Source organism: Corylus avellana, chromosome ca1 (assembly GCF_901000735.1).
Source record: "Corylus avellana chromosome ca1, CavTom2PMs-1.0".
Lineage (NCBI taxonomy): Eukaryota > Viridiplantae > Streptophyta > Magnoliopsida > Fagales > Betulaceae > Corylus > Corylus avellana.
The window spans coordinates 10343410-10357195 of NC_081541.1; the positions used below are offsets into that span (position 1 = coordinate 10343410).

Sequence of the window (13786 nt, forward strand, 5' to 3'; positions counted from 1 at the left end):
AACCCCTATGGGGTAGCCGTAAGCCACCCTAGGGGGTTTGGGGTGGCATGCGAGCCACCCCTAAGCCCTAGGAGTGGCTTGGCCACCCCATGGGTGGTTAGGGGTGGCCGCGCGAGCCACCCCTAGGGCTTAGGGGTGGCCTACGGGCCAACCTAAACCCCTTGAGGATGGCCGCAAGCCACCTCAAGGGTGGGCACTGGGGTGGTCGCAAGCCACCCCATAGGGGTTTGTACCCCTTCAATTTTTTTTATTTTTTTTTAGATTTATTTTTAAATTAAATTAATAAAAATATTAATATTTTAATGAGATAAAGCAGTGCTTTTTGAATTTGACTAATGGCTGTTCAAAATTTTTGATGTCATAAATTTTATTGTCATTTCCATTAAATTTTCAAAAAAAAAACATGATTTAAAAATTTTGGAGGGTTAACTTTTGGAGGGTTAACTCGGTGTCTTATTATACAAATACCCTTTATAATATAAAAATAAAGAGAAATGTTTGTATATCTGCCTTTTTTTTTTTTTTTTTTTACAAATTAACTATTAAATTTGAAACAATTCCAATAATTACTTTGCAAATATGGTTAGAGATGTTAATATACCAAACACCGTCAAATCCAAATACCAAACACTTTGCAAATATCTCGAAAGTAAAAACCAAATACCAAACGGACCGTCAAATCCAAGCCGTAGAGAGAGACAGAGAGAGAAACCCCATACGTTCACGTTTCCGATTCCCAAAGAGATACACAACTGTGGAAAGTAACCCATTGTGTATGCCACTGCGTCACTTTTAGTTGCTCTCCCGATCCTCTTCTCTTCTGGACTCTTATTATCATACGCAGCTCCTAAATTCATGGATGCCTCGACCTCCTCGATCTTCTAGCCGTTCTTTTCATTTCTCCAATACCCAATTTTTCATTCTTTAAGATGGGCGCTGATCTGGAGTCCCTGTCAGAGGCCACTTCAGGGGCCATTGGAGCTCTGGTTAGCACCACCATCTTGTACCCTCTTGATACTTGTAAGACCAAATATCAAGCTGAAGTTCGAGATCACCATAAGCAGAAGTACAGGTTGGTTTATATTTCCTCTACAAGGGCTTTTGCTAATTATTTTCATTTGTTCTTTTCTGGGGTTGATTATAATTCTCCAACAAGTTTAGAACTTTGTCTCACAATTATATGTGGGTTATGTGAGTCTGTGACATCAATTTATACTTATAAATAGGATATTGTAAGACTATGCTGAGGACATTTATAGGACTTGGTAGCTATATTCACTGAATCTTGCTGATATTCGCAATGGGAGAGCACAGGTGTTATTGCGCTGCAGAGTGATTAAGAAGCAACACCTAGCAAGTTTGGATCTTATTTTCCTAGAAGAAAAAAAGTTTGAATCTTATTTCTGGACATAAGCCGTTACAAATGACACAAATTTCCTGGTAAAAAGTTTATAAATGAAATGCACTTTAATGAAACACTCTTTCACAAATACCATTAGATGGCTTAAGAAAGAGAGCTCAAATTTTAAAAAATGTAGTTCAAATTTAAGGGTAATGTAAGAAGTTAAATGCGACAGGAGGAGCAAATTACAACAATAGCAACTGGGTTTTTGTTTGGTCATCTATCTCTCACGGGAATACCCATTTTTTGTCTACTGGCCCATAAATTTCTAGTTTTGGCATGGAATAGTTTGATAAAGAAATGTTACAGCAGCAGCTGTGAGTTTATAATTAGAGAAATCATGTTGTATTAATTGTGTATGGAGTTACAATTCTCTAAAGGCTCTGGTAAAACTAAGTTAGTGTTACTCAGTCAATCTGCTGATATTGTCACTAATATTGTAGTTGCTGGGGTTGGATTATACTGATTCAGGCCAATCAAAGTATTTTAAATGAGAATGCTTGAGGATTTTGTTTGTTTCTAATTGTTAAATTTGTTAAATTAATCTTTGTTCTTTTGGGGGTGGGGGAGGCTTGGGCGAGAGAGTGTGGGAGTGGTTGTTGGGATGAAGAAGTCCTTATTGCAAGTTTCTGTATTTAGTTGTAGTAAAGGTAGGGGAAAGGAGAATTAAAATTGGTCAATTTCAAATTAGATTGATTTGTTGGAAGATTTCTGTAAACCATTAATTTTCCTTTTTTAATAATCTAACCGACCATCAGCATATCCAGGAAACCAAAAGGCTGTTGTATTAGTGGACACTTGTTTTTGTCTGAATAACTGGTTCGATATTATAATTACATTGTAGAGAAGCTAAATTTAAGTATATTCAAAGGGAGTTTGATGATGCTTAGATTGAGTTCCTTTTACATGATTATTCTGTAATGCTTGATGTTTTCCTTTAGAGTCTTTTATCTTGAAAACGGTTAGCTTCCACAGTGTTATAATGAGATAAACATATTTTATATCAACCATGGATAATTTCATTGCCAGTTAGAAACAATAGCTGTTGTCATCCAAAGTAGCTTCACTTTCTAAACAACAGAAAAAAGGATAGTTGACTCCATGTGGGTGCTTATGCTTTTATAATTAATTTCTTCATGCAATGCTCATAATATATGAATTGCTGTCTTCTCTGCTTGACCTTTTTCAACAGTGTACTTATTGTATATCTAATCGAATGTGGCCTAAAAGTCAAATAAGCTGCTTTGTGTGACACAGATTTTTAAGGTAGGAATCACTTATGAATATGTTTATATAATTTATTGCTCTGGCTTTTGTAGGAACATTTCTGATGTTTTATGGGAAGCAATTGCTACCCGGCAGGTGCTTTCACTGTACCAGGGGCTTGGGACAAAGAACCTGCAGTCCTTTATTTCACAGTTTGTTTACTTCTATGGATACAGCTTCTTCAAAAGGCTGTACCTGGAGAAGAGTGGAAACAAAACCATTGGAACAAAAGCAAACTTGATTATTGCTGCTGCTGCCGGGGCTTGTACAGTCTTAGTGACACAGGCGAGTCATATATTGACATGTTTTCTTGATTAGGAAACATCTTTTAGTTGTGTTTTCTTGATTTAAGTTGTCTAGTGTGGGGTTCTTACGAATTACGTGGTGCTTGAACTCTGTTCATTGAGCTCTCAAAAGGATTCAGATTAATATCCTCGCAGATATATGATGATAATATCATGATATGCATGTCGAGCATCGATTGAAATGGTTCTGTTTAAACAATACATGGGAAGTAAAATATTTCATTGTGCTTTTCCTTAAAATTGGGTGAGTGCATGTGAAAGGGGAGTCATTACAAGAAAATGACCGGCCAAAAGAAGTCAGTAAAATAAAAGTAAAGAGGCATGGCAATGTTGACTATAAAAATTTGACAGTACACTATTCCTTGAGATCCTGAAAGTGATTCTATGCATTCAATTGCACAGACAACTGTAAAGTCCTGTTAGTAACAACATAGACCATTTTGTGATTCCTAAACTATTAAAAATGGTTCGAGGAAAAGAAAGAGCTATTAATGACAAAATAGACCCTTTTGTAGTTTCAATGCTCATTGTCTGGATATTCTAATCTCTGGGTTTTTTTAACCTTACAGCCCTTGGATACAGCATCCTCAAGGATGCAGACGAGTGAGTTTGGGAAATCCAAAGGACTTTGGAAGACTCTGTCGGAGGGCACTTGGGGTGAGGCATTTGATGGTCTTGGCATATCTCTTCTTTTGACATCAAACCCATCTATCCAGGTACTCAGTGTGCAAGTATATAGGTTGTGGTCTGTTTCAACAACCGGGCGGCCATTTTCTTAGATTTTTATCCAAGATCCAGTGGACTGGGTCATTTTTTTGACCAATTTCCATTTATTTGTTGTTTTTTTTTTCATTACATCACTGTATTTTCTGTTTGCATTTTGTTGTTGGGGCGCCCACCTTGTCTTGTTCTTTGTTTTCTTGTAACCCTTTCCCATTATATATATATATATATATAGAGAGAGAGAGAGAGAGAGAGAGAGAGAGGTTGTGTGTAGAGTGTGGTTGGTTTCACTAGTCCCATTTCAGATTCTTGAGGTTGTATTTAGACGCAAATGACTTTTATTTCTGAATTTTTTTGATGGAGTGGACCAATGACCTTGACATCCTAGCCATATGTTTAATTGATGATGGTAACTGCTAGCTATGGTCTTTTCTAATCCCATGGATTTTTTGCACCTTCCAATTTGATGAGTAGTTAGAATAGTTGATTTAAGGTGCAAGAGAAGACCAATTAAGCTGAAATTAGAACGTGTATTGTACAGTACACCGTATTTGATCAGCTGAAACAGAGACTACTGAATCGGAAGCTGAGCCAAAAAACAGGTACAGAGTCGTCCCCGGAAGCTCTTTCTGCTTTTTCTGCTTTCGTGTTGGGTGCAGTTTCAAAGTGTGTCGCTACCTGCTTGACTTACCCAGCTATCAGGTGGATGGTCAATTCAATCATTCTTCCTCATGCATTGCATGGATTATATTTAGGAGGCTTTTTAACCTCATGCTGATGAATTCATTCATGTTTGTACTGTTAAGAATATATTCAATGTAAAACTCATAGTTTCTGCAAGTTTGCATGAAAATATGGCGTATCTCAACTTGATTAAAAGATCCAAGTTAATTGCCAACAGGTGCAAGGTCATGATTCAGGCTGCAGAATCAGATGAAAATGGGAGCCAAGAAGCTGAGCAAAAAGCCCAGAAGACAGTTTCAGGTGCACTCTACGCCATTTGGAAAAGAGAAGGCCTACTGGGTTTCTTCAAAGGTTTACATGCCCAGATACTGAAGACTGTGCTAAGCTCGGCATTGCTTTTGATGATAAAGGAGAAGATCACGAAGACAACATGGGTCCTAATGCTTGCACTGAAAAGGTATCTGTTTATCACTCACAACAGACTAAAGAAGAGCACCTGAATTAGTGATGAGAGTGAGACACACATGCATGGAAACCTCACAGATGAAGAGACTAGTGAATTTCTCCAAGGTGGTGGCCGGAATAATGTGGCAGCATCCAATAAACATTTGTGGATGTCAAGAAGGAAAATACATATATGTAGAACAGGGGATTTTTTTTTCTTCGAATATCCCACTCAATAAATATTATCAAGTTTTTCTTTTTTTGGCCTGCTAGCAGCATGTTATTCGTTTGAGCAATGTGCTTAGTTTTATATGGGATAGCTAAATTTCTTTTGGTTTCACTTTTCAGTCAAGGATAGCTAGATATTTAGCTGAAAGCCTGAAATGAAATTGGTGTGCCTTATTATAGGAAGAATGCTTTCTTGTTGACTACATGTAGATATTCATCTTTTAGCCTCTAGGTTCTGGGCTGGATTTGACCTATGAGGAACAAAGGAGCAAGACTGCTGTGTCTCTAAACGGTGGGCAAAATGGGACATTGTTTGGCCCAAAAGTCATGTCGTCTCAACATCGCATCATTGTTTATAACGGTAGTTTGTTAAAGCCTTGTAGAAGATGGAAGAATAGTATTATGATGTAGTTTTTCTAACGGTTTAGATTTAATTTCAAGTTTTTCATGCCAAAAAAAAAAAAAAAAGAAGAAAAGAAAGTGAAATTAAATCTATTTCGTTGAAAAAACTAAAGTAAAATTTTTTTACAGCATGTAAGCCAAATCATTCTATAAGAGCAATGAACATTGCTCAATAGATTCTAAATTTTCAATTAAATGATACTAATGATTTCATATATTTTGGATTTCTGTGCATTGGGTTAAAGTTACTATAAAACTAAATTTAAGAAACAACCGCTTAATGTTGAAGAGAATCCAAATGCACGTTTAGCAGAGTCAAGCGTGTTAGATAGGAGCATTGAGATTGTTACAGGTCCCACCCCTCCAGGCACGGGGGTGATTGCCGACGCCACCTTGATTGCCTCTTCATAGCAAACATCTCCAGTGACTCGAAATCCACGACGACTATTTGGGTCCTGCAAATCATCATATAGAGTAGCAACATGAGAAATCACTTCACGGAGAGGGACTAGTGAATTAGTGAATGGAGACACCAGCTCCACCAAGTGTAAGGCAAGTTATTTTTCTCCCTAATGCCTATATATAACGATTAAGAGAAACCGCTAACTGCATATGGCACTTATCACTCTGTGGGCTTACTCATCTTTATAATGTGGCTCTGATACTATTTGTAACGACTCAGAAAAAGTGGTAACTACATTTGCACTATTACTTCGAAAGTACTGCTCCCTTATAATCATTTATAAAAATCTAGTTTCACCTAATAAGAAATCAATATGAAACTTAACACGCATAAGTGTCTTTATAATATACTCATTCTATATAAATTACTCATATTTTCAATGTTTGACTAGAGTGTTACACTATATCTCGGTTGTTCCAACTACATATGTATATACCTATACTAATATAGAAGGACAAAAGGCAAATGTTTGTCTACTTTTCAGTGTCTGAATACTCTCATAAGACATGTGCATGTCTTTTGGCTCTCTTTTTAAAGCACAATACTTGGCTCCGTCAATCCATCTGGATATTGCAGATGTTCAAGTAAATTTAATGCAGTTATCTTATCTTGGTCATGATAAGTGACTAAGCAATCAACACATTTACTCTGCTAACCAAGATCCTGAAAGAGAGCATTGACTGTAATGCTATTCCAATGAGGATTGGTTTGATTGTCATCGAGTATACAATCAGGGCTACTACCGTTAATCAGAAGATGCATTTCCAGATACTTGCGCAAGAGCCTTATTAGTAAACTGATATCCATCAAAAGTTCAACACTGATATGGTAAGATTATATGCACTTTATTTGTTTTCTCATCTATTCACTCTCAGGTAAGTGCTATTGAATTTAAGTCTTTTTCCTCTTTCCCTTTGTCAGCCTTTCTTTATAGCAACAACCACAATTTCATGTCACTACTCACTTAATAGCAATAAAGAAAATCATACTACTTGTCAAAGTGAAAAAAGTTTTTAATCTGGCTAAATCAGCAGTAGTTTCTTCTTTATTTATTCCATATAAGTTGAGATTGAGACTGATAAAAACCTTCAAGAATCAAGATTTTGAGACAAGGTTAAGGTAAGATTTTGACTGCTTACCTTTACTAAATTTGTTCCCATATCGATTACAACTGCTCCCGGCTTTAGCCAATTGCCTCGGACTATGTTTGGGATCCCAACATCTGTGACTACAATGTCAGCTTGAGAAGTTATCTGTTCCGGGTTTTTGGTGAATGCATGTACGGTGCTGACCGTTGCGTGGTGCCTCTGCCAACCAACAATATATCACACAACCGGACACAAAAATATTATGTATCAGCAGAAAAGTAGAGATTACCTGCAACAGAAAAGAAGTAGGCAAACCAACAATCTTGCTTCTCCCGATCACCACGGATTTTTTCCCAATAATCTCAACACCAAACCTAAGCAATAACTCAATGCAACCCTTAGAGGCACAAGGGATGAACAAGGGCTCCCTTCCTCTCATGGCAAGATTCCCCATATTGAGGGGATGGAAGCCATCCACATCCTTTTCTGGACTCACAACAGTCATAATCTTTTCCTCGTCCAAATGCTGTGTCAAGCATTTCAATTAGGATATGTTACCAGTCTTAACACTTCCTTATTTCCAACGAAAATCAAAGTGTGCAAAACACATGCATATTAGAGAGCTTAGGACCCAGTGCCCTGTAGATGCAAACAAAAGTCCATCCATGTGAACGAAGGAAAAATTTGACTAGAGCTATATATATATGTTGTCTAGATGGGATATCAATAGAATTTGTCGAGCTGTTTTGGAAATTCACATCCTTATTATCACCAGCCAACAGCACAATTGACGGCAACAACGGGCCATAGCATTAAGAAAGCTAGACAACATAGTAGATGGAAAAAAAAAAAAGAAAAAAAAAAAAATGAAGCAAAAACAGTTGTAGAAATTACTTGTGGCAAAGGAAGTTGCACAATAATGCCATGTACAGATGGGTCCTCGTTAAAACCTGAGACAACATCAAGAAGTTCAGTTTCTGCACAGTTTTCAGGCAGCTCTGCAATCAGAGTTGCAATTCCAACTTCATCACAAGCTCTTAACTTGATATTGATGTAAGCCTCGGAGTCCCTCCTTTTACCCACCAAAACGACAGCCAATCCGGGGGATTTCCCAATGGCAGCCTTCGCTCTACGTATTTCACTAGCTATTCTGAATCGTATATCTCGTGCAATCGATTTCCCATCAATTATTGCAGCAGTGTGACCACTAGCTGGTTTGCATGCCATTACCAATAATAATTTTCAGTGCTTTTATAGATGTAAAAAAAATGTCACTCCAAAACGTATATGCAGACCAAAAGAATTGGGCAACCCGGGAAAGACAGAAAACCAAGCAAATAAAAATTAAAAATGGTGTCAATACGACAATTACTTACGGAAAATTCCAGAGGATTGAGGACGGTGGTGTTTGGTGCTGGGAATCCAAGCGTCGGGGAGGACAGTAGGATACTTTGGAGGGCTTGAGTACGATGAATACAAGGTTTTCTTTCCCAGTCCGCGCCAAAACACACCCGCCCAGCTGCTACCACCTCGCATGTTGTCCCCCTAAGCTGCCTGGCGGCCCTGGCCGTGTCTTACACTTGGTTATATGGTTATGCCCTTCTCATCTTTTATCAATATTCTTTATCCCATACTAAATGGGAACATCGTTAAGAGGAGGAAAATCTGCCGTAAGGCCTTGCGTTTGGTTATAAAGAAAGTGCATAAAGATTTCATGCAACTGGGGTATGTGTCGGGAGTTTGTGCTTCCATGTTTTTTGAAGTACTTGATTGTCACGTGAATAGTGAAGTCTTATGAACAAGTTGTGCACGACCGGGTCGGGTGCAAGCCTGGTGCAACCGTGCAGGAGACTTTATCTTACTTATCCCGGAATTCGGATAGTCCAAGACTAATTTGCTCGAACGGGTCGGATGCAAACCTGGTGTAAGGACTCTACACTAGTATTTGGATATATAGTTCAAGACTTATTTGCTCGAACTATTCAGACACCTATCCAATCCGGTGAGACCCGAGTGACCTCTCACGCAATAGACAGTCTCATTGAACAAGATCTGGATGCTGTCATAATCACTTTATCACTCACTTCCTCTTTCAAATTTTCGGATTGAGAAAATAGTCAGCTCACAGTTTCAATTTGCTGAAAATACTGAAAAAAAAAAAAAATGAAAAAGAAAAAATAAGAACGGGGAATGTGTATATCAGTGGCCAGACTCATAGTCCCTAAATGCCAGCTAATATGACCTTGTGATCAATCGGTGGCCCAGTAAGGCACGTAGGAACTACATAGGATAACCTGAGAAAAAACATTATAAGTTGATACTTTCATAAAACGCTTGGAGGTTCAAATAACATCACGCCGAATTATATTGATAAAATGAAATGAATGGAACAGTTCTAGATTCTTGCTTCCGATTCTCATCTCATGAAACCAAGAAGTGCAGAACAAAACAATGTCAACAATGATGATAACAAGACATATCCTTGCATAACCTGCTCCGTTCTCACCATGAAAGCAGCTCTGTATTCCGTTATCTTTTTTGATATAAATATGTTGGAAAAGTGGAAAAACTCCTGTGCCGCAAGTTTGTAACATGGCCAATGGACTAGTAATCCTCCAAAAACTGTCAAGAAAACAAAGGGTCTGGCCATCGTCTTAGTTTACAACAGGAAGATAGAACCCATCAGCAAAAACAGCAAATGGAAGATCAAACCAATTCTGGAAACTACGCTGGCAGCGTTGAAAGGGACAAAGCTTCCAGTGGATGTATTTGTGGTCAGAACAACGACAATCCAATTATCTTTAGAGCCAATCCCAGCTCCTACGAACTTGGTGTCATTGAGATTACCCGAGTACTGAGACCCTGTAAAGTTGGTGAGGACCAGACTTGGCTCCAGTTTGGGTACACAAGCAGGCATTATGACCCCATCCTGCGTGTTGGAGACATTCAAATGGCATTTGGTTAAAAGGTTCGGGTAATCGGCAAATTGCGGCTCGGTGCCCGGTACCGTGTTGGACCCTGTGGTGTTTGTGCAGGGTTGATCCTTGAATTGGTCAGCTATTTCACCAGCAAGGCACGCTGCATTGTCATTCTTTGATAGAGCTGCCAAGTTCAAGGATGCTCGATAGCTGTTGATGCCTTGAAGAAGATCATCCTCATCTGCAGCAACAAAATGGTGGGGATACGATGTTCAGTGTCCAGATATCAACACACACACACAGATAGAGTAGGACAGAGAGAGGCAAAGATTCAAGCATTATGCATGGAATAACCATTCAGTTATGTACTATTTGCACTAAAGCATGTTATATTTCTACCATTCCCAACATGCCTACATTGCAGCAAGCTTGAAACTTACAATTCTATGAATTTCATAAAATGCACTGAACTTTTCAAGCTATAGATCTCTGATATTCTCAACATTAACTCTTCCAAGTATGTTTCATTTGCCATAAATGGTCACAGCGAAATCGATTAATGAATGTTTGCCAATTTTCTTTGCTAAATGTAAATGTTGTGGCATACCATCATGGCAAATGAAACTTAGAAGACCAAGGCTTTGAAAGACCTAAAAACTGATGCCTGATCAATGAAAGCTTAATCTTGTTCCCATTCGACCTCATTTTTATATTATATTAAGAGTATCATCAAGAAGGGGGCTGAAAACAAAAAAACAGGTATGAGAGACACAAAATTTTTCTTGAAGTTCTTCACTAACTAAACTCCCATGTTTGACAGATTTGTTATGAAATATGAATGTTAAAGAAAGACATGCGCCAATCCTGTTTCAAGTCATGAATCTTCCTAGATCTTTCTCCTTACATTTGGAATGTACATCTGACAGATTGAAATGGCAAAAGGGGTTAAAAAGGGCTTTTAGCAACATGAAAGGAAGTAATTAGAGTAATTACTAAAGAGGTGGATGGCTGATATACCTAAAGAGGAGCAATTACCAAAACAAACAGAGGTGTCTCTTGAGCAGAACAGTAATAACAGGCAAGATTAAGTAAGCCCAGCTAATAACAGATTTAACTTAACTTGCATTAATATCTTTTTCGTAAGGCTATACTTATGAGTTTTCAGACCCTCACCACAAGATTAGGCAGCACTTTGACCAACTTAAGTTTGGATATCATTTCAGGTTCTCCAACCAGGGCCTAAATTGCATCTAAACCAATAATATTCTGGGTCAGTCAAAGCAAGTATTGTCCCATTTTGTCCTTTAAAGAGGCAGTTACATAATTTACTCCACAGACATGTGCCAGAGAGCAAGGAAACTGTATTACATAATTTATGTCGAAACAAAGTATACAGAATACGAATTTGCATGCCTCACTAATCAAATCTTGGTTCCAAGATTTGATTACCATAGTATTCCCTCACCTACCACAGTTTTCTTATAAATAAGGACATTTGTATTATAAATACAATCAAGTTAATGAGAGTACAATGTAGGCTTTGAGACAATTCATAGTGATGGACGTAGATGTGTAACACCAAACTACCCAAATTTTCTTGCGTCTTTTCTCTCTCTTTGCTTCCTCTTTTCCTCTCCATATTTTATATTTCCCATAAATTTCTACATAGTATCAGAGCTACTTTCCTGGTGACTCCTCCACAGTTCTTGTCAGCCCATTCATCTATTGCTCTCCTTGAATCTCAGCCTTCCAGACCTTCTGTCAAACTGTTCGGCACATGAATTGCAAGTTTGGAAGTCGATCTACACAACATCGCCAAAATTAGCCAAAAAGGATCTCTCACACGCCCTCACACTTCACTTACAGGTTCTGTCCAGCCAGCCCATGCACTGCCAAATGCCCTCACACTCCCCCCCGGAGTGTTCCACATGCCTGCACGCACCTCCTTTGACTTTCACACGAGTCACGTGCGAATCAAATCCGGTAACCCAGATTAGATAATTGACCCAAGTGGGTCCTCATGCGTGCAACACCGAATCTGGTAACCGGCCCAAGTGGGCTCAGCACGTGTGACATGCACGAATTGGATCTAGGTTGCCGGATCCGATAACCACCCCAAGTGGGTTCTGCCAAGCTCGAATCTTGCCCTAATGGGCCCAATTCGAGACGGATCCAGGTCACTCGATCCATCAACTAACCTAGTGGGCCAACTCACATGCTCTAAACATGTGTTTGATCCGAGTCAATGAGCGCACAATGCAGCCTTTGGGCAATTCACAGTGGTAGACGTAAATATCTAATACTGAACCATTCCAAAATTCCTTGTATCTTTTCTCTCTGTTTGTTTCCATCTGTCTTTTCTCTGATACCGAATCAATAAAAAGGGGGGATCATAGCATTGTCCTATGGATTACGGCGAAGGCCCTCAACTGTCAAGTAACTTTCTCCTTTTGCCTTTCTTGGGGCTTGGCATCTAATTTTATGATTCTAAGGTTCTTAAATTACCACTTGTCTCAAAAGTTTATGGGCTCAAATTCCCTTTTATTAAGTAATGTCCAACACGTGACATATTTAATTGAAACGGGAGTGAATTGATGGAGTCAGGGTTCGAATTCATAACCTCTGACTCTGATACCATGTTAAAATACCAGTTATTCCAAACGTTTAAGCGAAAAATAAGTAAATTTAATTATTTAATCAATATTTTAAAGGACACAACCCATCAGTAAAAGAACATTTAATCTAAATCTCCGTAGATCTCCAGCACAGGTGAGCATAAATCTCCGCTAAACAAGTTCTACTGTTGCAAAGACTTATTGAAGCATGTAAGTCAAAGATTTCACAAAACATCAAGCAAAGCATACAAATTACAAACACTCATTTGCAAAAAAGCAAAATACTTTAAGATCAGTACCCAAACCCAGATCAATAACAAAAAAAAAAAATCAGATCTTATCTGAGGTGGGTTTAGGATACTACAGGAAATCAATGACAGAACATTAAAGAAGCTCCCCAATCCCAAATGAGCACATGTAAGGAAGAGTTTAACAAAACAGAAAAGAGTCATAAAAGAAGTGCTTACCATCACATTTGACTGGGTGATTCAGCAAGAGAATGGAAGAAAGAAGCAGTGGGAGGAGGAGGGGGAAAAGAGGTGAGGACGCCATTGTTGAAGAAGGCACAAAGAAGTAGTAGAAGGTTGCCTTCTATAACTCTATTATACGATCCTTTCTTCCCTGTTTTCTTTAAGTAGAAGCTAAGCCAGGGAACGCTCGTTGATGAAGACGTTCTAACTGAATGAGACGACGACGTCTTGGTGTAGTTTTCTTTCTTTTCTTGTTGAATAATGAATATGCGTGTGGTTTAGGTAAGAGTGGTTTGCCGCTTGATCCCATCAGCTACCTCAAAAGTGTCATTTTACATCTTCTAAATGTCTCTCGTCTAAAAAAGTAACGGTAAAAATAATGATTATTTGTTTTTATTTTTTATTTTTGGCTTACTATTTTTTTACATGTTCACACAAAAAAAAAAAAAAAAAAAAATTTAAATTAGTGACCTCCGCTTCAACGTAGTCCACAACCGATTAAACTACCACTTAAATTACTATTATATTGTATTATATATATATATTTTTTTGATACATCCCAAAAAAAAAAAGAAATAAATTCAAATTAATAATTTCTCAGCCAATTAACTGAGCTAGGAGGGTCTTTGGCTCTGTGTGTTGCCTGTGGAAGTCAGCTTTGTCTATAATTAATAATTTGCAGTGGGTGAGTGGCGGCCAGAGAAGCAATCGGTAGTTGCTTGTCGGCAAAGTCTGTGCTCGTAAGCAAAGGATTGAAGATGAAAAATATTTGTTTGGT

The 13786-nt window shown here is 38.3% G+C and overlaps 3 protein-coding genes across 3 annotated transcripts; 1 reads left to right on the forward strand and 2 right to left on the reverse strand.

Moving 5' to 3' along the window:
• The first annotated feature begins 693 nt into the window (after positions 1 to 693).
• LOC132165299 (peroxisomal adenine nucleotide carrier 1-like) lies at positions 694 to 5089 on the forward strand. The gene is made up of 5 exons (XM_059575800.1): positions 694 to 1072; positions 2722 to 2953; positions 3543 to 3689; positions 4238 to 4398; positions 4598 to 5089. The coding sequence occupies exons 1-5, from the start codon at positions 930 to 932 to the stop codon at positions 4878 to 4880; spliced, it is 966 nt and encodes a 321-aa protein (XP_059431783.1). The 5' UTR covers positions 694 to 929; the 3' UTR covers positions 4881 to 5089.
• A 497-nt stretch (positions 5090 to 5586) lies between these two features.
• On the reverse strand, positions 5587 to 8643 carry LOC132162245 (bifunctional protein FolD 2-like). Its single transcript, XM_059572508.1, has 5 exons — positions 8382 to 8643; positions 7900 to 8216; positions 7295 to 7531; positions 7057 to 7224; positions 5587 to 5909 (listed from the first exon to the last, which is right to left on the reverse strand). Exons 1-5 carry the CDS (start codon positions 8539 to 8541, stop codon positions 5703 to 5705), a joined length of 1089 nt encoding a protein of 362 aa, XP_059428491.1. The 5' UTR covers positions 8542 to 8643; the 3' UTR covers positions 5587 to 5702.
• Positions 8644 to 9297: 654 nt separating this feature from the next.
• Positions 9298 to 13240, reverse strand: LOC132191924 (uncharacterized GPI-anchored protein At3g06035-like). The gene is made up of 2 exons (XM_059607062.1): positions 13006 to 13240; positions 9298 to 10164 (listed from the first exon to the last, which is right to left on the reverse strand). Exons 1-2 carry the CDS (start codon positions 13088 to 13090, stop codon positions 9665 to 9667), a joined length of 585 nt encoding a protein of 194 aa, XP_059463045.1. The 5' UTR covers positions 13091 to 13240; the 3' UTR covers positions 9298 to 9664.
• Between the last annotated feature and the right edge of the window lie 546 nt (positions 13241 to 13786).